The sequence below is a fragment of the Acanthopagrus latus genome, chromosome 19, assembly GCF_904848185.1.
Source record: "Acanthopagrus latus isolate v.2019 chromosome 19, fAcaLat1.1, whole genome shotgun sequence".
Taxonomy (NCBI): domain Eukaryota; kingdom Metazoa; phylum Chordata; class Actinopteri; order Spariformes; family Sparidae; genus Acanthopagrus; species Acanthopagrus latus.
Genome location: NC_051057.1, coordinates 16,163,329 through 16,188,709, shown reverse-complemented (window position 1 = coordinate 16,188,709; position 25,381 = coordinate 16,163,329). Strand labels below are relative to the sequence as shown.

Genomic DNA, 25,381 nt, shown 5'->3' with positions numbered 1-25,381 from the left:
TTGTTTTGGTCTTAGTATGAACTTCAATTTATTTGTCTTTTCCTTCACTTAAGTTATCCAGGAGAAAGTCTCATTGAGGTTAGAATCTTTCTTTTTTCAAGAGGAAAACATAGCAAAGAAGGTAGAATAAAATGTCTTTACCAATAAATAAAATACAAAACTACACAAACACACTTACATGATACAAAAGAGTATGAATAACAACAAGATGAGGTGTATGTGAGGGAATTAGTCATCAAAACGACCTAATAAGGTAAAAGTGATGACTTATCATCACTGACAAACACTATCATCAAAATTTGATATAATTTGATATAATCTGAATGGCATAATTTATAAAATAAGGCAAACATTTCATGTGACTCTTTAAGATCAGTTTTCCATATATGTTTGCTCTGTTGATGGTAACGCCCGCGTTTTCCCACCAGCATGATCTTCCCTGTACACAATGCAAAGGACATTGGACATTGTATGCTTTCTTCCCTTAAAAGGGCATATCCAGGAATGTTAACGCTGGCAAGGGAGTGTTTGTGAAAGTCACATTTACTCCATTGGTGGTGCACGGTACAGTTCGTATTTTATTATTTCTACTTATAAAGTTTTAGAATCTGTTTTGTAATTAATTTTCATAAAATACAGTTTCTATTTAAGTATTTATACCGAAACAACGTATGAATTGTGTTTAGAGCGTGTATAACTGGTTTCCCATTTGACGGACCCCCCCTATTTTCTTCAGATGGTTTGTTCTGAATGTTATGAACGTAACCCAACATGAGTATCAGGAAGTGAAGGGCGGTGGTTGAGAAAAAGAGCAGCACCGGGCTAGCTGACAAGTATCTTGAGTTGTCAGGTAAGACTTGTTTTAACGTTTTTACTCAGTCTGCCACAGTTAGCTACGTTGCAGATGTTTCGCTAACAAGATAACGCAGTTATGTTGTCAACATTTAAGTCGTGTATCAATGAAAACCGACTATAGTGCTATTTTGAGTACGTTTGATTGCTTTGAAAACACGACTATCCGTTAGCTGCGCGGCTAATGATTCGATAGCTAACTTTATGTCGCTAACAAGCGGATGTTTCACGTAGACGTGTTAAGGAAAATACGAGCTTTAAAAACTCAAAGTTCACCCAAGAAACTGGGAAACTTCCGCGGCTGCATGATGTTTTGAAGCTCGCTAACATTTACAGCTGTCTGAACCGCTCTAATAATATGTTATGGTTCAAGCTAGGCCGCAAACCATTAAGACTGTACGCACTTCTTAGTGCACTCGGACTTGTGGTAAGCTTTAAAAAAATGAATACGTAGCGTTAAACAGTGATGGTTTTGTGGCAAGATAAAGCAACTCTTGCCTGGACTGTCTCGATAGTTGGCCACAGGAGCTAATGCAAATGTCAAGATAACGTTAGCCATCAATGTTTTGACTATATCCCGTTTGAAACCTTAACATGACTGATTTCATACTTTCAAGACATGTTAATTTGGAGTATTTTGGTTTAACTGAGGACTATTTCTTAAGTTTTATAGGTAATCTATTATTTGCTGCTTTTCTTTCCTTCTGAATTGCCTTGAGCTTTTGGGAACTTGTGTTGTACAGTTTATACAAGGAATTATGGAGTACTAAAATAATGAATAATCAAATGAAGACACTTAGTTTCAGCCTTAATAGAGGTCACTGACAATTCTATCACTAAAACCCGATAGTCTTTTTAATTTTCATTGTCTTAGGTAATATGTATGCCTAACAATGTCTTTATACTTGCTGCCCAAAATATGAGTCCATTTTCTCTTAACACCCACTGGTGAAAACATAAGCTTTCTGTCAACATAAAGTTGTGCACGCAGGGCCGGTTTGACTCCACATTCGAGACATTGCCTCATAAGGGCATCTGTGCTCACATCAGTAATTTTCCTGCCCTTAGTGCAGAGCAGGCAGTGAGCTGATCAACCTAGAAAGATGAGGAACATCTCCATTTATAGCTCAGCGAGGGACACCACACCGGGGATTCACTGCCAGCGAATTAAAAATACTCTGCCAAATACTGCGGGCACAGATTACGAAACTGTATTTTGAGTAACGATGATCCACTTTACCTTTTGATCAGATTGACTCTGTGCTTGTCAGGGGTCAGTCCTCCTTTGTCTTTCTTATCAAGCCCATATCTTTTCTTTTTTTCTTCTGCTTTGAGCTTACTGTTCTTCTTGTTAAATAGGTCTGTCTTAACATTAAGTAACAACAGGAAGGATGTACATTTCCCCCCACTACTGAACTGTTTAAGACATTGAAAATTCACACTGTTGTTTCACATTGTTTATCTTGCTCTTCCTGGCTGCAGTATTCAACATGATCTATATTGATTTGTTTCCACAGGTATAAAACAGTCAAAATGTCGAGCAAAAGAGCCAAGGGAAAGACCACAAAGAAGCGCCCTCAGCGCGCCACTTCCAATGTCTTCGCCATGTTTGACCAGTCTCAGATCCAGGAGTTCAAAGAGGCCTTCAACATGATCGACCAGAACCGTGATGGGTTTGTGGACAAGGAGGATCTCCACGACATGCTCGCCTCCCTGGGTTAGTAGAGTTTTTGCTTCAAGATGAGCTGAACCAACATGTCACGTAGTGCAGTGACAGTCTGCACTTTGCTCATTTTGCTGTGTGCCTGCATTGTTTGTTATCAGAAAACTAGTCCCAAAAAGCAAATGTTTAAACGTTCAGCAGTTGTAAATGTCACCTGAAATTGAAACCATCCAGATCCATTTCATTAAACCATAATTGTGTCATTTTATTTAGGGAAAAATCCAACTGATGAGTATCTGGAGGCCATGATGATGGAAGCTCCCGGACCCATTAACTTCACCATGTTCCTCACCATGTTTGGAGAGAAGCTCAATGGCACAGACCCAGAGGATGTGATCAGAAATGCATTTGCTTGCTTTGATGAAGAGGGGACAGGTAAATTCTGACTGTTGTACCTTCTGATGCATAAAAAGTGTAGCTCTCCTCTCATACGTGAAGATGATATAAAATGGAATAAAAACCCATTTTAATCTTGTTTTAGTCACATTTTCTTCCTCACCTTTTTATATAAAGCAGTGTAAATTGCAGCTGTGTTTTGAAAGCTATTTGACAACGGTTTCCTTGCCTAAAATGGTAATTGTGTCACTCACATTCTTCTCGAGATGCCTCTAATGTGGATTCAGCCTGTTTTAGCCCTCTTATCTGATTTGACCATTCCCCCCCCTCAGGTTTCATCCAGGAAGATTACCTCAGAGAGCTGCTCACAACAATGGGTGACAGGTTTACAGATGAGGAGGTGGACGAGCTCTTCAGGGAGGCCCCCATCGACAAGAAAAGCAACTTCAACTATGTGGAGTTCACACGCATCCTAAAGCACGGTGCCAAGGATAAGGACGATTAAAGAGCCATGCCAGCATACTCCTCTCCACCCTCTTCCCCTCCTCCGTCAGCTAGATCCCCGTGCTGCATGTCTCAACTCTCCATTATAAACCCAATTTTAAACAAACCAAAGCAATAACTATCCACTTTTTTGGTGTGAACTTCCAGTATTGCCAAATGTACACATCTCTAATGAGAAGAAAAATCTCTTCTTAGGTTGTCATGTTTTTTTCTGTCATGTAAGGATGTGTAGTGGCAGCACCTTGGAAGCTCTAAGGGATAAGTCTTTACAATCCATGTGATCGGGTTTAGCTGAATTTTTACATTTTATAATATAAACTTTTTAAATAAAGCCCTCTATCAAGTTGTACTTTGCTGACTGTTTCCATAAATGACAACTGAAATAAGTGATGCATCATTCTGTCTTTATTTTCCCTGTGGCATAACTAAAATGCTTCTGCACCATTTTTCCCTCCTTAGGAACTTGTCCAGTCTTGACAAGTCGACTCTCCCTCCATGATAAATTCATTTAACATGTGCTGACTAGCACGAGCTGAATTCCTTCTGTTAAAGGGCTAATGTGCAGAGTCAACATGGACTCTCAAACAAGGGAAAGTGCTCAAATGCCACAAACACTCATGTAGTAAGATCCTTACCTATCAGACTGGGAAGATGATTGAGTTATCAGAGAAGCATGGTACATTAATTTAATCTGAGGACTACATCAGGTTACAGCTAATTTAGCAGCAGTACCAGAGCTCACAGTTTATACTGCTGAATGCCAAAAATGTTGTAATTTCTCATGAAGCAGTGGTGGAAAAATAAATGCTTTTACAGTAATACTGTTCTTGAGGACAAATGGGATGAAACTTTACTTAAGTATGATACAAACTAAATATACAGTTAACTTGTGTATTGGTATGGATTAAAGGCCTCGTCATGCCCACACAGGTGTTTTCAGTTATGTTATTAATCAGACATTCTCCAGTTGGAAATACAGGAGCATTCTTGTAGTTCGGAAAAAATAAAAATATGTTGTTTGTGTACAAATGATCTTGTGAGCATAATTTGGAAAAACAAACAAACAATATACAAATACCTTTCCTTTGGACCTTAAAGGCTTCATAATTTCAAGAGAAACCACCAATCTTACTACAGGTCTTAAAGAGTACTGCTGTTCAAGTGAAAAATGAGTGTAAAGCCTTTTATGGCTTCAGAGGAAGTTGCATGTTATCTGACAAATTTCTTTGAGTGATGTTAAGCAGTAGCTAAATTGCATCGTGGGTAATGTAGGCACCAGGTCTTAAAGGCAGCCTACTGCTCTAACATTGCACTCTAATACTGATGGACTCTTTCACATGTGCAGGTATGACAGGTGATCACAATTAATACAACAGAGATGCTGTCTTTTAAATCCACACTTTTTCCTTTTCATAACCTCAAAATGTACACCTACATTACCCACAATGCAACATAGCCACTGGAGTAACATCACTGACGGCTATTTATCAGATTACATGCAGCTTCCTCTGGAGCCACAAAAGACTACATACTACTTTTATTTTTTTTAACATATGCAACAGTACCTCCCAAGATATGTAAACAACATGAAGTACATTCAGCTGGAATACTTCAGTACTTTCCTTTGAGGTTCATTTTGAATGCAGTTCTCTCACTTGTAAGAGTACTTTTACAGTTTGGTAACTTTAATTGAAGTCAAGGAGAACTTCCGCCACTGCTGAGAAAGACTTGTCTCACTTTTTAAAAGTCAATGGTGTGAACAGTTTCCTTTAATGGACAAAATCAGTATACCCCTGGGTCAAACTGCAGTCTAAATTACAACGAGAAGTTTTTTAATATCTTACTGATTTTTGGTGGCCAGTGAAAATCAAAAATGTTTCTGTATGAGTAATGAATACATCCGTTAGGTGCACAAATAAACTAAATTGACCAGTTGTAAACAAATACACCAGAACCTCCGAATGAGAGAAACTTTGTATTTATTTATTTAAAATTATATCTACTTCTGTTAAGATTTTCAGTCACGCAAGTCATGGTTATCCAGGGAGGGTTGAATCAGTCCAGTTGTCCTAAATGTATACCTCTTTGGGTATTTATGAGTTATATCGCCCTCTAGTGTCTGAGTGAAGTTTGAAATTGCATAATGGTGCCTTCAATGCTGCTTGGGAAAAAAAAATTATAACGACCATCGAATTTCTCTCAAAAGTCAAATGAGGTTATAAAATGAATCGATATAATAATGAAATGCTCTTGTAAGAATTTCTGTTATATCTTCATTTATTTCGATGCAACATTTTGAGGTGCGAAGATAGTTTTTATGAGGATTTTTTTTATGCAATAAGGTTTTGAAATGTTTTTTTTTTATATATATATATTTTTCTGTCAAAGTTAATCCGAATCAAACAACACATTTTGTAATACAGGTACACAATTATTCCAACATATCATTTTATATTATATTGTAATTCGGACCAAAGATAGCACGAATCACCAGGTTGAGAAATCAACCTCATTGAATTTACGACGGTCCCTGAACGCCTCGTCATCCTTACGGAACCACGTTATGACAGAGTCGCTCCAGTCAGCGGTTCTGTGACCCTTCGCCGCTGTCGGAGAGTCCAGGTATGAGTTTTACCGGTGTTCTCTTGTCATACGTTGTTTATTTATCAACCTGTACTGAAGTACCAGCGTTCAGGTGTGCTAGTTTGAGCAGCGCGTCTCCACGGGCTAGCTAGGAGCTAAGTAGCTAACGTTAGTTAACAACAGCTTCAAGGTTGGTTAGCTAACAGGAGAGCAACAGATGAGGGAGCGGAACACTCGCTGCTAGTAGCTTTGCTCTTTTATTTAGCAATAGCGTTTATTGTGGATGGTTTATAAAGCCAGTCCTGTTGAACGTTTTCTTGTTTTTATTTTAAGTGTTTCTTTCTGTTTCAGCTGGGTCTGAGGGTCATGGCTCTGAAGCTGGTCCAGAGACTGTCGGTGGTCGGGCAGCTGGGGGTTCATCGTGGGGTCTGCTCCACCAGGCTCCTGAGCACCATCAGTGTGGGTCAGCCTCTCTGTGCTGGCTGCCTCTCTACCTCAGCCGGATGCTGCAGCCGGAGACAGCGCTGCAGGACACTCCAGCAGGACTCTGGTAGAAGGAGCCTGACCACCACCATCACCAGGGAGCCGTACTTCCTCGGCAGCAGCTCTGGTGGCCTCCACAGAGATTCGGAACTTGGGTTCCGGATCACCCAGCTGCACGGACCCACAGCTGCCGAGGAGCAGGAGTTCAAGCAGCGGCTAGATAGCTGCTCCTCATCCCGGCAGGTGTTCACACTCCTGCGCTCTTTAGGGATCATGTCTGACACCATGGCTGCAGCAGCACTGCACCGTGTGGCTGATCTGGAGCAGGCGGGGAACTCCCTGAAAGACCCTAAAGTGCTGGAGAAGGACACCATCAGATCTCTGTGCTATCAGTTAGAGCAGGACTCCAGGCGGCTGACGGATGCCGGGCTGGTGTCAGTTCTCCTGGCTTGCACTCGCCTCTTCTTGGATCCCTGGAGCATGTTGATGGTGCGGCTGGTGTCTGAGAGCCAGGAGAGGTTGGACAGGGGGCAGATGACTGTGGAGCAGCTGTGCACTCTGGGGCAAGCGATGCTGGCTATGGAGGGTCCCGGCTGTGTGATGCTGATGCAAGTGATGGAGCAGATCCAGAAGAAGGAGCCCTCGCAGTGGAGCATAGAGGATCTAATCACCGTTTATAGACTTCTGCAAGGTGGTGTGGCTCAGGATGGGAAGTACCGGGACCTCCTGAACGCCATGCACACCCACGCTGTGACAGTCACCTCTCGCATGAACCCTGCAGCCGTCAGCGGGCTTCTTGGTGCTCTGGTGGTCCTGAATCAGACGCAGGTCATGCCTCTTGTGATCAATCTGTGCAAGCAGGCCGTGAGGCATGTTCCTCACTTCACTGATGAGGAGCTCACGGTTGTGCTCGGCGGCCTTATGCACTTTGGCCACAGTGATCATTACTTTGTGGAGGCGATGGAGAGGTATGTGCCCACGATGACCTTCACCTCCCACCCAGAGACGGTGACCAAGGTGATTCAGTTCTTCAGCCGGAGGAACATCCTCTCACCGACTGTATTTGACGCTGTGGCTGAGAGCTTCGTGTACCGAGCGGACGACTACAGCACCAGCCAGGTGACCCGGCAGATCACGGCTCTGGGGAGGCTCGGCTACCTTCCTCCCAACGCTGGCGAGCTATTCAGGAAAGTCGAGTCCATCCTGCGGTCACGCTTTTCACACTTCCAGCCTCGGATGGTGCTCAACCTGCTCCACTCCTGCACCCTGGTGGAGAGGTTCCCTGTTAACTTTGTCTCCAAAGTGTTCAGCAGTTTTTTCCTCCAGCAGCTGCAAGGTAAAACATCGTGTCACACACCTGCACACGGTTTCCATGAATAGTCTGGGCAGGGGGTTCCTTTTGAGGTTAACGTGTGATTTGTGTTTGAGTAAAGTAACAAATCAAAGTGCTTGTATTCCAGATCAGGGCACAGGGATTGACCGGATTTTCCTGGCACAGCTGACCCAGCTCTACATGACTTTGAAGTTGGAGTGTCCTTTCTATGAGGTAAGACATGTCAGCAGTTATACAGGTTTTAAGACGAGGCCAGGTCAACACAAAAACAAAGGATTAATGCACAGTCAGAAACCTGAATACACACCCTCTCACGGAACGTGTCACTGGTATGTAAGATTGGGAAAATCCCAGTTACCTATAATTATAGATTGAGTTCATCTGCTACATGGTTTGGAACTCACAACCTTGTGCTTTTATTTTGAAGTCTGGGTCCCAAACAGATATCTCTCATCTTGACTACACAGTAGATTTCCTGGAAATATCTCAATGTTTTGGTCAGGTGTCCAGTAGAAATCAAAATAAAATACTTTAATCTTTAACTGAGATAAGGTGTAAGGTGTATTTGCAGTGTTCTCACAGTTAAGAAAATGCTTGGATTGATAATTCTCCTTGAAAAATGCTCCATTTTCAACAGAAGCATGTGCTTTATCAACCAAATCACTCATGTTAACTAAAAACCTTTCGATATTAGGAATTAAACAATCCTGTTGTCTCATTTGTTTAATGTCTCTGTCCAAAGAAATCGGCAAAAATGACTAAATCAGGATCAAAACATACAATCAGGTACTCTGGCACACACTAGGATGTGATTGGCAGTATTTTATTAACAATTACATTATAAAAAAGTGAACTATGTGTTGTGCATGTCGCTTCATCAGATCAGCAGAAAACCTTCGGCCAGTAAGACACCAAAAAAACGTCACAGTACAGCAAAGCATTTTCCAGTAAACAAAACATATTAAGACATTAATCCTAACATTATATACATGACATACTGCAGGAAAGATTTTTAGGGAAAGAAATCAAATAAATGGATCATTGAATCGAAGTTTGAAGATTAACCTGAATATGTTTCATCATGGATTGTTTTAGTGCACAATCCATCTCACTAACTAAACTATATATTTAATGATTTCCTGTAAAGTACCATATAAAAACTTATTTTCTATATAAAGATAAGAGAACAATAAAATCCATTTAAAACATTTTCATATTCCTGGAGCACCTGATGGTCTTCTTTTTTGAAGACATTTCCTGTATAATTGAGTTTTTTCCTCTGTTGTAACGTAATACCACAGCTTGATCATGCTTTTAATGTCGGGTGTGAACATATTCCTTCTGTTGTCTCCTCAGGGTCCCAAACTCCTTCGCAAGTACCGCGTCCAGTCTTTCCTCATGTCCGGACGCTCTCTGGAGACACCGGTCGACGCACATCTGTACAACTCTGTGAAAACAGGGCTGGTGGATCTTCTCGGGTCTCGTTCGTACTTTGGATCCAAAGTTCTGACACCTTACTGCTACACACTTGGTAACACACACATACAAACAGCTGTTTTGCCCAAATCTTTCCTGTAGTCTACCTCTGAAGAACTTAACCTTTATTTTTGGTCCTGTAGATGTGGAGATAAAACTGGATGAAGGGGGATACGTGCTGCCTGCCTGTCAGAATGATGAGGTATACAAAAGGTAAATGGTTTTATGTTATGAGGTTGTTAAAGTTCAGATTTTTGATTCTGTTGAATGTTTGAGAGCTGGATGGAATGTGAAGAGGTTAAAACAGTTGTGTTGTTTGATGTGTTACAGGATAGCTCTTTGTATTGATGGGCAGAAGAGATTCACTACAAACAAGAGGCAGCTGCTTGGAAAAGAGGCCATCAAGCAGCGACACCTGAGGCTTCTGGGATATGAAGTTGTTCAGGTTAGAACGTCTCAGATGTTAGATCTGTTTGTTCTATGACTGTCTACCCATTTCTCTTTTTGTTGTTAATGTCCAATCTTTTGTTTTCATGAAATTGATTAATGAAGTCTTTGTTTTGTTTCTTTTAGATTCCTTTCTATGAGTTTGAAAACCTGGAAGACAAGAGCAGTGTGGTGGAGTATCTGCACCAGAAAATCTTCCCTCACACTTTCAGGCTGAGCTGGTGATGATAAGAATGTTCCTTCAGTGGTTTCATCAGCAGAATCGCTTGCCCCGAGTTTTGTCGTGAACTTTGTGTGTAAAAAAATAAATAAATAAAAAAAGGAGCATCTATTTATTTTTTTAAATTGAACACTTTCATTTGGTAATAACTTAAGTTATTGATTCTGCACTTTCACTTGTTTAATTTCACAATAAAGTGACTTTTTGTATGAATACCGACTTTTGAATGACTTCAGTGCATCACACAATGTTGAGTATTGTTTGAAAAATATAATTTATTTTGTTTTTGGCAAACCATCCCTGCAGAAACTGTACAAAGTTAGTATAAGATGATCATTCACCAAAGATACATATGATTTTCAGAGAATAATAACTAGAGATTTTAATTAAAGATGCCTGGTTTGAGGTGAAAGTTTCCATCATTTGTTGGAGAGAAGAAGCTTTGATTTTCAATAAGGACTGCAACTTTATTATCATTCATATGTTCCTGATTATTGCAACGCTCATGTCCAAAATAAATGCTTAAACTGAGATATTTATATGGCTTCTTTTGTCCAACAAACAGTCAAAAACCCAAAGACTCCTCATCACCATTATGAAAGACAAAGAAAAGCAGTAAATCCTTACATTTAAGAATCTGGAAGCGGCAAATGTTTGATATCTTTACTTGAAAAAACTGACTGAAAGGATTAACTGATTGTCAAGATAGTTGGAAATTATCTTTAGACTGATGAATCGATTAATCATTGCAGCTCTAATTATAAAAATTCTCACTCTAAGGCTGGGAGTGTCAGTTGGATAAATAGAAAAAAGGCTATGATACATGTAAAACTTGAGTGAGTGTTTTGATCGCTCCTTTATGTAGCAGGAATCTGAGGAAGGCCGAACTCGTCAACCAGAACACCATCCTGAAAATACAAGAAGAAGAGTGGCCATTAAAGAAAAACCTCAGTAATTAATAATTGCCGTAAATAAATAATTTGAGTCAAATAAAAGTCCTGAAACTGTGAAGTACCCTGTTGGTCGACTTGTCTCCAGGCAGGCCCTCTGGGATGGAAGGAGCTGATGAAGCCTCATCCAGGTAGGAGCTGTCATCATCCATGAGGAACTCATCTCCCAAAGCATCCAGCTCTGTGGGACACATCAACACAAGATGCCCATCACTATCACCTCGTCTAAAATGTAGTTTTCTCTGGCATCAAAGTTAAAATCTGAGTAAATGTCATAATCCTGGAAGAATCTTGGGATGTAGGTATTTTACTGACCTGCTTCCAAGTCGTCTTCATCAATGTCAGGGGTGCCGTAGCTTCTGCTCAGCGACTCCTGGATTTCATTGGCATCCTCCATCATGTCCTCCAGCTGATCTTGGATATTCTGATTATTAAGAGAAAATAAAAAAGGAGTTCATATGTTTTTCTGTAATATGATCACAAAGACCCACAACACTTCTATACAAGAGCTCATGATGATGTCTTTGAAGTGAAAATGTCATAAGAGTGGATTGAGTATCTTTAAATATTTACACAATTATTGAGTGTGAGACCATGTTATCTGTTGATTATCTTCGTTATATCCATTACTGGATGGTCCTAATCAAGTAAATCTGTAGTCAGGAACCACATACCTCAATCTTGTCAATGTTCACGTTCTTGTATGCTTTCTTCATGTCTTTGAGGCCGGTCTTCATGGCATCAACCTGAAGAAAAAAGAAGCAAATGTTAGCAGAACGACACATCTTCCTCAGTCATCGTCACATCTGGTAGATTATTTTCTCTCTTACCGTGGTTTTAGTGTCTTTAAGGTTTTGGATTGTGTAGTTGGCTTGTTCCATGTTGAACGACTGCTGCATGAGGTTGTCTCTCTGGCCCTCATACCTGGAAGATATATTGATGAAACACATTTAGAGTTTGATAGCAATAGATGTAGAGAATAAACTGTAACTGATGAGGGAAAAAACCTTCAAAGTTTATTAATTTGACATGTTGAAGGAACATGGTGGCTTGCAGAAATAAAATGACTTACATTCTCTTCTGCTTCAGAACTCTCATAGCCTTCTGCTTGACCATGTTCTGGTAAATGAGAAAAAAAAGAGATTGAGAATACTTAAACCAACTGATGATAAACATGAATGATCTATGATCTATAAAATGTCAGTAAATATTCAAAGATCCCCAACCCAAAGGAGCAGAGAAATATTCACATGTGAGGAGCTGATATCAGAAAATGTTGAATGACTGTTCCTTTAATTTTTTTTTCAAATCGATTAATCGATCACCAAAACACTTGGCAATTAATTTCTTCAGCGTATGTGTTATAATGATATGACCAATCTAAGAAGAAAATCTGCAAAAGCTCACTGAACAGGGGACTTTTGTTACCAACTGGAGAAGAGAAAATAATTCCCTTTTAGGGTTAGGGTTCTTCAGTGTTGGACAATAACTCTCACCTTCGATGGTCCGTCTCTCATCTTTTTCATCTGATCCCTGTATTTCGCAAGCTCAGCATCTAGTCTAGAGATCTTTTTGTCGATGGACTCGGCCCGAGAATCAACCTGTGAGTATAAAAACAGAGGACAGGACATCACATAGTGCGGATATTGATGTAAGACAGGGATATAATGTCTGATGGCTTGTATGGAAGGCATTTCCTTAGGGCTAACATTTAAAGCAGCTTAACTGAGGCATTTTGAGCACATTTAAATGTCATACGATTTTTGTTCCTCCACTCTGGTTGGCTATTAATAGCTCACTGAGACGGATAACCTGTTTGACTGGTTGATGTAATCATGCCACTGAGACAATGATAAGATTTTCTGTCGTGTGTCTGTTAAATAACTCAAATTCCTGCTCAAAATGAAATAATACTGACTCATGATCTCAACACACATACTGAGTGTTTGGCTTCTAATACCTTACTGACAATGTCAATACAATATGTTAGGTAAACACAAACAAACAAAATAAAGTTAAAAATCCTCTCTGATATCAATAATACCGAAAATAATTACTCTTATGACTATTCGGTTCGTTTATTAGGACATGTCAGTTAAATATGGCAAACGCTGGCCTGTTTTCTGCTCATAAAAGTTAGCTAACACTTAGCTGACCGAACCGAGAGGGGCTCCATCTTTGTTTACCTTGTTCAAAACAGCGCTCAAAAAGTTATTTCACGATCACACTTACGTTTCCTATGCAGTCCGAAAGGTTCGGAGGGGGACCCTTGGGCTTTCCGGAGCCGAATATGCGATTCATTTTGGCTAAAAGTTAGATATTTAACGCTCGAAGGGAGCTGTTCGTTGCCACCGTCCAGCCGACCGAAAACACCCGGAAGAGAGAATGACTATGACGTCAGAGGAGTCATGTGATCATGACTCACCCACTTAGCCACGCCCCCTGAGGAGCTCAGCTGCTGCTGCTGTTTGTTGTTTTTCTTCATTTTCATATGATTTGTTTGTGTTTGTATCGAAAAAAAAACTTTCTCACGTTTATATTTATTTTATTTTTGCAAACAGGAAACTACAAAAATGTCATGTCCAACATTTAAACACTAAATATACAATAGGCTGACAGGGGTGGGGTCAATGGTTCAGTGTCCGTTAAATGGCATGTTTTGTTAATGTTAGTTACCAAATCTCTTTCTTTTTAGTCGATTGCTTTTATGACAGGAAACCTTTTCACCTCTAGGACAAGCCATAGCATATATCCCCACCTCACAGTCTAATATAATATCAAATAAAACATATTTAAATCCAATATATAGACCCCAATCAAACTATAGAGTGATTGGTAACCGAAATAAGTGTGATTTTCATCAAGATTCATTCATTACTCCCTGATTTTTTTTAATTCAAGGGTCAATCATTTGTAGTTCAAAGTAGACTGAAGTGTTTTATTTCCACTGATATGAGATGTGGAAAAGCAAGCAATTCTTCTTAATAAATGGACTTGCATTTCTAGAGCACTTGTCCAGTCTGCTGACTGTTCAAAGCACGTTGCAACGCTTGTTACCCAGTCACACCGCACACGACTCTTCAGGAGCAATTTTGGTTTCAGTATTTTGCTCAAGGATGCTTCGATGTGCAGCTGAGGGAGCCAGGGTTTTGAACCAGCAACCTTCTGATTACTGGACCCGCTCTGCCTCACGAGCTACAGCATTTCATTACATTATTAGTTATACTAAGATGAGTAAATATTATTTTTTTCCCCAAATTTTCTAAACACACTGACCTTATATTAAAGGACGACACAATTTCACACTGTTTTACTTTGTTTATATGTGGTGGACCCTGCCACCTTTCTAGCTTTAAACAGTGTTCTGGGGATCCCCTTTCCTCCTCTGAGAACAGCTTGGTCTTCCAGTTATTGAAAAAAAAAAAAAAAAAAAAATTCGCTAATATTGTAAATAATAAAATTCTGTTTGGAGTTTGAATTTATCTCCAAAACCACAAGTGGCCCTTTATTTATTTAAAAAACCAAGGATGTTTTCTTCATTAAATGATCAATTATCATCATATTAAGGCCTGACAGGGAACCTTCTGCTTACGTCAACTTATGTGTATACAACTATCAATCATTGAAGGAATTTATTTATAATCAGGCCACATTCATTTTAGTAATTACGCGTTGCTTCCTCTGGAGGGAGCCACTGACATACAGCAAAAACTCTTGCAGAGGCCTCCTGACATCCCCAAAGAAACTCATCTGTGCAGAAACATTATGTAAGAACTACAGCTGCTTTTCCTCATCAGAGAAAAGCCACTGTGAGGCCTTCTTTTGATGATGATGATGATGATGCAGGGAAAAGAGATGGAATGACATTTGTGTGTGCTGCATCTGAGGAGAGAGATCACACACCACAGTTTACAAATGACAACTGACAAGATGAGCTCCAGAGTAGTTGATTCGATAAACTCACTTTAATACTGAGTACGTCAAACACAGGATGATCGATACGTCTCCTGCTCAATGACAGCAGACAGAGGCAATGTACAGCAGCGGCAGAAGATTAAAAAAGAAGGAAAGATGATGTCTTTGTCACAGTGTAGACATAGGAATAATCTCTCTTATTTTATGCTATTAATATTAAATGGCAGTACACGCGATGCGGTTAGAGATGTGTTACCAATAAAGTAAAATTTCCCCGAACCCACAAAGCTCTGGTTCGAGGACTTCATAGTTTATGGAAATGTAATGATTTTAAATATCAGCTGAAGTCCTCCTGCAGTTAGATAGATGAGATTATACCATGGATATGTTTATATAATACAGAGTCAGTACATTCAAAATAACAGCACAGTCCATCGAGCATATAGGCTGATGATGATGCATTATACTATCATAGCGATGATCACTGACATGCTACAAATACAGTATATTTCAGCGAAATCTGTGCAAATGCTCCTCTTTTAATTATCTATGCAAAATGACGTATTGTACACATACCATGGTAATGTACAGATGGCAGAATAAACTGTATTTAACAATGTGCAAGACAGCTACTTGAAGTATTCTCTACAATAAAAGCGCGAGTATTTCAATAGCCGCCAACACCAAGGAGCGATGCATTTACACGCCATGGATTGAACAACTTATCGATCTGGACACAACTCCAGAGTCGAAGCGGAAAGAGAGCCCTCTGTCAAATTTTAAAAGCACATTCAAGTCCAGGATTTCTTTTTTCTCCCTGTAAGCGTCTCTCGGCGGTGAACTTTCTTCAATGCAACCGAGAGCAAACTTTTTTTCGTTCATTTGTTCGCCTCGTGAGTCAGTTCTCTCACACCGTGGTCAATCAGCACGCTCCGGACCTGTTCGCTGAGGTGGGAAAGGTTTTTTGGCACATGTCTGCTGTCAGTGACTCATGCCGCTACCACCAGCAGGCTAACCGCGTACGTGAAGTGCTGCTGGACCCCATTGCACGACAGTTTCCCTCGGGATAAATAAAGTTTTCTTGAATCTTGAATCTTGAATCTTCAGTCGCCATCACTCGGTTCACTGCTGCAATCATTTGTTATCCTGGACTGTTCAAGGCACATTTGGCAGTAGAAAAATTAAAGGTGGAAAGACATTGATAAAAAGGTGTTGACAAAGGCAGAAACAAAAGGTAATGAAATTAGCCTAAAAACACAGATTAAGCCCACACGTTTTGGTCAGTGGCCTTAAGCTTCAGAACAAACTATCCCAATGCTTGTTGAACTGCTGGCATCGCTGCTACACTGCCCACCACGACTACGGGAGGTGCTGCTCCGTTGGTCTGTTTCCATAATCTATGAGAAAATGTGTAGAAATGTGAACGAATCAGACAGAGGGTGCTGAGCATAAATGAGCCTTTAAGCACAAAAAAAAGACTTGATTTGGTTTCAGAAACGATCACATTTGGGTGAAAATAACTGCGCTCAGGCTCGTGGCTTACGTGACGACCTCAGGTCACGTTAGTGAGGTCAGTCACTTTTAACGTTAGGTAATTTATGTTGTTGTTCTTACATAATGTAACTTCAAATCAAATCGTTTGTGATTCTTGGTCACAAATGGGATGCAAAGTCCAGTGTATGACTCCAAATATGCTGGAGAATCTGATGTGAAAAACAGCCCACTCCAAAGTCCCACTTTGGTTTGTCCCTTCTAGGATACTGTAGAAACGTGGCGCTGCAACATGACAGACTCTGTGGAAGAAGACCGGCTCCGTCTGTAGATGTAAAAGCTAATGAAAACACAATTGCTACTTTCTGGTGATCACACTGCTGATTTTGAAAAAATATCAATGAATATTTTACCTTATTTCTGCCGATAGATCGTCCTTAAACCTTTGACAACAATATTGTATGACACACAATATTGTCTCAATTTTACAAGGCATCGCTTATACTTTTTTCCATTAAATAGTGAATTTTCCTGAGAGGATCTGGCATTATATTCTTGTATTATACATCGCTGATGATCAGCTCTTTGTTTATAATGTGCTCTTTAGCAGGACAAGGAACGGTTCGACAATCAGATAATGTTAATTACTTTTGGCCTTTTTTCCTGCTTAAAATAAATAATAAATACACAATCTTTATAAGAACGCCCATGTGAAAACAAAATAATGTATCACAGGGTTCAGACTGCAGGCAAATCACTTTTGTATGTGATCAGATTGGAATTTTTGCATCCAGACATCGCCAACATAACGTGGTTTTCCCCACATGGCAGCGCAGGAAACAGTGATCTATCACCTCGCTCTCCAAAACATCGGCTGCCGAGTCGCGGAGCAGACAATTTATTTCAGTGTGACTCCACAGACTGTTGATCTCTGTGTTGTCTTCCATAACGCGCTGCTATTAGCCGCTCCGATGCACCTCCCTGACTCTGGATTTGACATTGGCATCGTGTGACATGTTGCAAGTGACTTGAAATAAATTTGACATAAACAGCCAAAACGTCTGCACTGAGCCCCATTCATAGAAAATAACCCTAACTGTTTTTTGTTTTTTTTACAATCAATCAATCTACAATCAATCTAGATCTGCCAAATAATGGATTTGTGCCGGCAGTCTGAACGTAGACAAAATGACAGAACCATAGCCGAGGGGAAGAGGATGAAGTTATTATCACGTAGAGGAGCTTGACGTTTTTGATTCTGTGGATTTAAGATGGAATTTACAAGGTGTTGCTTCTCATTTGATCTCTGAAATGAAATCATATCAGTGTTGGCACTGGTTCAACCCCAGGTGACAATGAAAATAAGTCGAGTCTCTTACTCTACATTGCTGACGTGACATGGGTCAGGCCCAGGTCATGTGAGTCTTCCTTTCCAATGTGGGAAATCGAAGACAGTTCCACTGCTAGTCATGTGGGCTTTCTAGTCCCATGCGGGTTCTCCAGGGGAACAGCAGCCTCCCGCACAGAGCTGGGCGCCTTCTTGCTCCCCGACGCCTTCTCCCCCTTCAGCCTGGCCGAGAGGCAGAAGTCTTTGAAGCAGCGCTTGAAGTTCTCATCCAGGAAGGCGTACAGCACCGGGTTGAGGCTGCTGTTTGTGTAGCCCAGAGCCACGCAGAAGAAATAGGCGGCCATGATGGCGGTGGTTTCGGGGATGCTCACCAGCGCCTTGACCAGGATGAAAATGTGAATGGGCGTCCAGCAGACCACGAACACGGCCACCACGACCACCACCAGCCGCGTGATCCGCCGCAGGTTGCGGTCCTTCTCCCGCGAGCCGGACAACATTCGGACGCTCTTCAGCCTCAGGACCATGAGGGAGTAGCACACGGTGATGATGAGCACAGGCACGACGAAGGCAAAGACGAACACGCAGACCTTCATCAACGTGTCCCAGTACACGTAGGGCTCCGGGAACTGTAAGGCACACTCAGTAATGTCTGCAGGAGCACAAGGAGAGAGGGAGGGAAGGGTTATTAAGTGCGCTTGTGCTTTATCATAAATAAAATTCCACTCTGGGCCTTTCTGCTTTCAATTTGGCGAGCTGTTATGGATGAGCTTATCTGCATATTTTGCTCTAAACTCTTTTTCTAACAACGTCTATATGCAGGAAGGACGGTGCATGATGTGTGGCTAATGGAAAACTCTGCCCCGATGGTCTTGATAGAGCATATTTCTGCTCTTAAAATATTACTCCTTGAGTGTAAAATATTGGCTGAGATTTTTAAACCTGGACAGGAAAATGAAAATGGAAGCACTTCCTCACCACTCTTCGTCTGGGTGCCACCCAGAACAAAAGCTGGTATCCCGGCAGCCGACGACAGGATCCAGATGCACACATTGATCATCTTGGCTTTGATGGGCGTGCGGAAGTCCAGGGCTTTCACCGGGTGGCACACGGCCACGTAGCGATCCACGCTCATCATGGTGAGGGTGAAGATGCTGGTGAACATGTTGTAGTAGTCGATGGAGATGAAGACCTTGCACACCACCTCGCCGAAGGGCCAGGTGTTCAGCAGGTAGTCAGTGCTCTGGAAGGGCATCGTGGTGGTGACGAGGGCGTCGGCGAGGGCTAAGTTGAAAATGTAAATGTTGGTGGCTGTCTTCATCTTCGTGTACCTGTCAATAAACATGCAGAGCACAAGGTTGTCCTGTAAGAGCGAGGAGGCTGGTTGTGACCAGAGCTGACCGTTAGTCCAGACTAAGGAGCTTTCTGGTCCATCATGAATTAAACACCGTCCATTAGTCCACACTGCATCCTTGAATCCATAATGTAATTCTTCTGACTCACGCTTCATTGTTATGTATTGTATGCTGCTGATTGCAGAGCACACATAATCACTCATTTCACTTTCATTAAATTATAATAGAATTAAAGCAGTGTATGATGACTTTTGCTAAGTTTAATTTGAAATTGAATTCAAAGTGTTCATTTTTAACCTGTAGCAACGCCCACAGGATGTGATGAAGAGACTGGAGTTAAACGATTTTTAGCTTTCCCTTTTGTTCATAAATATATATTAATTGTAAAAAAAAAAAAACAATGACAGTTTTTGCCACACATTTTCCTCAATCCACTACAATAGTAGTTAATAGTCTGACGTCACTTAAATTGCATTTGTGATTCTGACTCATTTAATTGAAGCAGGTACTGATGACCACAAAACAAACCTATATCATTTGTCTTTTCATGGTTGCAACATTTCTGTGAAGTCATGAGCTACCATTCACTCTGTCACCAAGACAAGGTCACGAGTGACTGTTCAGGGGTCGTAAGACGGTTGTGGATGTTATTTTTTCTTACATTACATTAAATATACAAGAAAATGAATTGTATTGATTAAAACTCTCCCCCAAACTACATAGTTCTGCTTTAAAATAACAGTGTCAAAATCATTTTGATGGTGCAGTGTCTTGTAACAGGGTGAATGGTGTCTCTGTCTCAGGCACTCCGTCCCCCCATCACTTGTCTCAGCACTATGTGACTTTAATGAGATGTTAAGATCACAGCGCTACATTCATGTTTACTTCAACATACAAGTTTCCATCATATTACGTTGTTATGATGTAATGAGTTTTGTTTGTAGTTAGCACCTGCATTACATCTGAGAATTTGTTACAGATCTGGGATTTGTATTCATGACAGTGTTATTGCACTCAGAGACTGTGGGGGGCGCTAAATCACACAAAGTGCAAATTTCTACATAATCTTGTTTTAAAGAAATAGTTTGACATTTTGGGAAATAGACTTATTTGCTTTGTTGCCGAGAGTAAGATGACAAGATTGACGGTTTACATGACTGTATGTTAAAGACAAAGCTACTGCCAGAGGATGATCAGCGTAGCTTAGCTTAGCATAAAGGGAAAAAGGGGAAACAGCTAGCTTGATCATGTCCAAAGGTCAACAAAATCCTACCAGCACCTCTAAACTTCACTAACTGTCATTTATGTCTTGTTTTTGTTTAATCTGTACAAAAAACCCTGAAGTGTACAAATGACACGTTGTTTTAAGCTAGCAGGCTGCTAGCTATAGCTTCATACTGAACGAACACCCATGAGACTAGTGTCAGTCTCCTCATCTAATAATAGAAAGGCAGCTGTGTAATGACTATTCATTTAAACAAGCATTAATGGATTTGTTTGGGTGATGGGTGACCCAAGTTGACAGTTGGCTAAAGTGACATTAGCATTCATTTAGCCAAAATTTACTCTGTTTTTAGCACTGTTTTGGTGTCCTCAATCGCCTGTAGTACATATTTTGCCTTCTTAAACATTCTCAACAACTAGTATCTAACTTCGCTAACATGCTAACAAACCATAAACCAAAACAAAGAGCTGAAAGGTGCAAAAAAGGAACAGTGGGTTATAATCATCTGTGAGTGACACCTTTCACATCACATGCAGACATTTGTCAACATAAAAATAGTGATTGAAGCTTCTGTTAAAGTACAAGCAGTTCACATTTAAACCCATAAAGGACATCAGGTACTTGTGCGTTACATCTAATGTGTGGCCTACTGACAAGTGTAATTTCAGATACCCGTTTACACTAAATCAACACAAAAACCTATTTTACACTTCAGCTGAGTCGTCCTCCACGGAGCCACTAAACAGCCAAACATACAGTATTTTCTGCAAATGTAGCGATGAAATTGGCTTTTGGCGACAGGCGACGCAGTCAATCTGATTTGAGGTAATTGTTGTCTATGGACCGAAGCATTCTCAACGGCACCGCTGCATTTCACATGACATCAGGGGAGATTTGTTGCTCTCGCTCGCCATAAATAACGCCCAATGAGGTGCGAGCAGGCTATCAGCTTGATAAAGCACCACTGGTTTCAACTCTGATTAATATCATGCCCACAACTGGGAGAGATTTATAGAGAATTGTTATTATATTTTGGATGTCTGGAGGGTTACTAGATTTTATAAAATGAGCCACTTTAAAGGTTTCAGACACTTCAGGATCAATACTTTACACATTAAACGTTGAACTGGAGATGACAGCATTCATCTGAACCCTTTTCTTTGTCAATATGCAGCTCCAGTTTTGTCTCTTATGACTTAATAGCTATTTAACTTGTGCATTTAGACGCTGCCTCATTCATTTACGTGCACATTAACGCTTTAGATGAGCCGTGTAAGTGGGATATAGTGCAATTTGCCTTATTTATACAAAGGATTTGTCTCTAGAGAACATCAAAGACCAAATGCAGGCATTAAAGAGAATGACACAGACCAGATGGCCTGAAGGTTACTGTCAGTGCCAGTGCCTTCTCCTCCAGTAATAACATTTACAGAGACGGTGGAGAAACACATTCCTCTGCCTGGACCACTGACGTTTTTTCTTTCTTTTGCTGAACACATTTGGCACAATTAGGCTTCCATACAAACCAAGATTAGATCCATCCAATCAGTGTTATCTATTAATGATGTTTTAAGGTCATAAAGGAGTTAATCACCACAACATATTGCTATAAAAGCCTCTTGCATAGTGCATGGTTTTCATGGTAAAAACAGTAGGAAAGAAATGTATTTTATTTGACTCCAAAGTGACTTTACCTGATGATCACATACATGACGAGGCAGTTGCCCAGCAAGCCGACCACAAACACCACAGAGTAGACCGCAGTGATGATGGGGATGATGGGAGACATGCCCTCCTGCTCCCAGCTATCATCGTGGGTCACATTGCGGCTGTCCGCGTATCCGGACACCCAAGCTGAAGAATTCACCGGACAGTCATCCAGCAGCGCGGAGAGGCACTTGGTGTCTTCTTTGAAAATCTCAACCGGAGTGCTCTCCATGTTGACACCTGTTTGTCAGGTTGAAAATGAGACTTTAAAGCGGACACACGGGGAGGGGGGGGGAAATGCGCATATGGGAATCAGTGAGGGAAGTACGGTGGCATCGAGCCAGAAATACGCACGAGAAAATTCCTTTTTTAATCCTGATCAAAACGAGAAATACTCGCCATCACCTTACTGCAAAACCATGACAGCTTTATAAACTTCACACCGGCTCCGGAGCCACTTTTAGATCATGGAAAACACAGTGGGGGGGAATTAACACACAGCAGCTCCAGCGTTTCAGGAACGAAAGCGCGCACTGTGAGCACATCACTGAGATTTTGAAGCTCGCAGGTTACTCACCTTGATCAACCCGAATCAGCGGATGCAGCCTGTGAAGTATATGATAATAAAATAAAAATATAAAAATAAAAAATAACGTATCCTCCCGGTTGTGATGCTGTAACTCAGGTGGTTTTGTCGCCTCGGTGAAGCGCGGTACAGCGCGTCAAAGTTTGGGGATGCTTCTGCGCGCCTGGAGAGGAGCAGCAGCGGCTTTGCGGAGACTCGTGCACACGCGCTGATGGGGAGGTGGCGCGCAGTCAGGTTAGACGCACACACACGCGCACACACACACACACACACACACACCCTGGATACGTACCGGCCAACCTTCACCCAAAATATGAGATGACAGTGTGATGACAATGACCTGCAGCTTCCTACCAGCGTATGTCACAGTGGAGTAAAAACTGTTGAGTATCATGAACCGAGACTTCCCCGATCCACCGACATGACAGTGCATACAGGGTTAACCCCCAAACACTTTACAATGAGTCACACACAAATGCGAGTATAGATGCTAATGACAGAGTAGGAAATTAACGACTTCATGGTTAATTCATGAATAATACCTGAATAACTGTGATCCGAGTCGATAATTCTGATTAACTGGAGAACACACTGGGAGACACTATGCTAATGAATCATTAGATAATGAGTAGTTCATTAATATCTCAGTGGCAAGATAACTCAATAATTACTAATGCTGAGTTACCATGTAGACTCATTAATGACTAAATTGAATAATCACTCATTACTTTTTTTTTGCCCCCTGGAGATTATTTAAACATCACACTGAGTAGTTACCATGGAGACTCATTAATTACTAATTACTCACTACTCAGGTGTTACTCATTTCATGCCCCCCCAAGTCAAGTGAAATATACTGATAATGATATTAATAAGTTACCAAGTATTATCCCTGATTACTAATCACTTGATCATTAGTGAGGGCACAACAAGAAACTAATTATGAAGTAACTAGTAATTAATATGTCTACATGTCAGCTGCTCAGTTTTATGTTTCACTTGACTTGAGGAAGCATAAAACAGAACCTAATCATTGAGCACCTAAAAATATATATATAATCTCCCAGTTTGTTCTCTAGTAACTCGTTATCTACTAATCAGTCCTTGAATCACAGCTCCTCACCAATGACTCACTAAAGTTTCATTAACTATAAAATCGTCTGTTGTCCATTTCTTATTTGCTCCTTAGCAACCACTCACAGGCTTGGAGCTCGTTGTAAAGTGCGATCAGTTTATCCACAGTAAAACAGTAATGATATAATTCATTTGTCCTCCCGTGATGTAAAAATCTAAAAATATAGTTCGATTCATGTTCCCCGGAGGCGAAGAGAACACATTTCCTGGTGTGAACGTCCTCAATTTTTGCATGTTCTCTCTGTCAAACTGAAAAGAGGAGGCGGTATAGCGGAGGTGAAGGCAGGAGAGATGGATTTGGTAGTATTCAGCACCGGCTGGTGGGGTCACAACCATCTCACTGGACACAGCGCTGCACATTTTGCAGTATTTCTGCTGTCCTCGGGGACAGGGAATGGAGGTCATATATGACCGAGATCCACTGCGGGCAGGGTGCAAACCAACCAACCAGCAAGTAAGACAGCTAATCATTTCACCTTCGAAGCCAATTTTAAAAAATAAAAGTTGAAACACTTGTTCTAAAAATGCTGATTGAGCTGTGGAGATGTGAGGAGTAATGCACACACTTTGTTCAAGGGTGCATTTTTACCCTAATAAGAGCAGAAATATCTTAATATATCTACTGTACGATGTTTCTTTAAACCCTGAAGCTGCTCCGAGCCTGATGTAGACTTTGAGCTCATTTCTTCTTTCCCGTGCCAAGAAACAGCTCTCATTTATCCTGCAATACTGGCCCCACGGGCTGTTAGCGGACTGAGTATTATTATAGTCGGTGAAGTATGTTAGATAGCAGAGCTGCACAAATGTGTGGAGAGCATCTGTCTCCGGCTAAATCCTAGCACTGTGTTTGCAGTCCCTCTATAGCAGCTCAGGAAAATATTGTTTCATGAAGCTCAATGCTTCACGATTTCATTTTCATCATTCTACTCCTCCCAGATCATTTGAAAAAATTTCAGCTGAGATTCCTAACCAGTGATCACAAGTTCATGTTTTTCAGCAAGCCTCGGGGAAACTTCCGAAAACAGGAATTTCAAGCCACAACATTATCTTTTCCCGACCCTTACCAATAAGTGCTTAGAGCCTTAACCTAACCAGACTGTAAGCACAGTGTTTTTATATTTAACAGAAAAAAAAATCAAAGTTGCAATGTGTCCTGTGGATTACAGAAACGTACACTGCCAGCATTTGTTCTGGCGACTGGGTTGAATAATGAGAAGCAGAAATGTGAACAGCAACTAATGGGCACGAGAACAAGACCGTCTGAGCAAACAAAAGGAATTCATCTTTATTCATGCAGAGCACATATAACACACAATATCAAATATTATCATTTTGATGTAATAACCTCACCGTCCTCATCAGAAAAAACTACCACAAAGGTCGACTGTGACAGCAGCTTATTACGACCAATACTTATGATGATTGTTGTTCTGCGGCGACCTGCAGGCAACGGAGGACGTCAGGTGAAGTAGTATAAATGGTGAAGGTTTGTATTTGGATTGGTTTGGGCAGACGGATGGGATGCACAGGACTTTCATCCAGGAGACTGCTAACGTTGTTAAGTAACGCCACGTACGTAAAAAACGTTTTTTTCGTAACTAAATTTACAAAGGTAATTTAGTTACTTTCCTAAACATAATCAATTAGTTTTCTTGCCTGAAGCTGCTTCATGCTAATTTCTGTATTGTGTCTCCTTTTTGAGAATGGTCAAGCCCA

At 40.9% G+C, this 25,381-nt stretch overlaps 4 protein-coding genes across 5 annotated transcripts; 2 read left to right on the top strand and 2 right to left on the bottom strand.

Moving 5' to 3' along the window:
- The first annotated feature begins 718 nt into the window (after window positions 1–718).
- Window positions 719–3,802, top strand: myl12.1 (myosin, light chain 12, genome duplicate 1). 2 transcript variants are annotated; one of them, XM_037079595.1, is made up of 4 exons: window positions 719–850; window positions 2,370–2,569; window positions 2,789–2,950; window positions 3,244–3,416. In XM_037079595.1, the coding sequence occupies exons 2-4, from the start codon at window positions 2,386–2,388 to the stop codon at window positions 3,414–3,416; spliced, it is 519 nt and encodes a 172-aa protein (XP_036935490.1). In that variant the 5' UTR covers window positions 719–850; window positions 2,370–2,385. The 2 variants fall into 2 exon arrangements, with proteins under 2 accessions (XP_036935490.1, XP_036935491.1); XM_037079596.1 differs by lacking the exon at window positions 719–850 and having other exon boundaries at window positions 2,386–2,569; window positions 3,244–3,802.
- Window positions 3,803–5,884: 2,082 nt separating this feature from the next.
- On the top strand, window positions 5,885–10,068 carry fastkd3 (FAST kinase domains 3). The gene is made up of 7 exons (XM_037079404.1): window positions 5,885–6,037; window positions 6,350–7,817; window positions 7,942–8,027; window positions 9,171–9,345; window positions 9,434–9,503; window positions 9,621–9,735; window positions 9,864–10,068. The coding sequence occupies exons 2-7, from the start codon at window positions 6,365–6,367 to the stop codon at window positions 9,960–9,962; spliced, it is 1,998 nt and encodes a 665-aa protein (XP_036935299.1). The 5' UTR covers window positions 5,885–6,037; window positions 6,350–6,364; the 3' UTR covers window positions 9,963–10,068.
- Window positions 10,069–10,212: 144 nt separating this feature from the next.
- Window positions 10,213–13,293, bottom strand: chmp5b (charged multivesicular body protein 5b). Its single transcript, XM_037079405.1, has 8 exons — window positions 13,140–13,293; window positions 12,404–12,508; window positions 11,980–12,026; window positions 11,738–11,831; window positions 11,582–11,653; window positions 11,223–11,331; window positions 10,973–11,088; window positions 10,213–10,865 (listed from the first exon to the last, which is right to left on the bottom strand). The coding sequence occupies exons 1-8, from the start codon at window positions 13,206–13,208 to the stop codon at window positions 10,815–10,817; spliced, it is 663 nt and encodes a 220-aa protein (XP_036935300.1). The 5' UTR covers window positions 13,209–13,293; the 3' UTR covers window positions 10,213–10,814.
- Window positions 13,294–14,865: 1,572 nt separating this feature from the next.
- Window positions 14,866–22,734, bottom strand: LOC119008246 (delta-type opioid receptor-like). Its single transcript, XM_037078312.1, has 4 exons — window positions 22,523–22,734; window positions 21,933–22,185; window positions 18,637–18,989; window positions 14,866–18,310 (listed from the first exon to the last, which is right to left on the bottom strand). The coding sequence occupies exons 2-4, from the start codon at window positions 22,175–22,177 to the stop codon at window positions 17,781–17,783; spliced, it is 1,128 nt and encodes a 375-aa protein (XP_036934207.1). The 5' UTR covers window positions 22,178–22,185; window positions 22,523–22,734; the 3' UTR covers window positions 14,866–17,780.
- Between the last annotated feature and the right edge of the window lie 2,647 nt (window positions 22,735–25,381).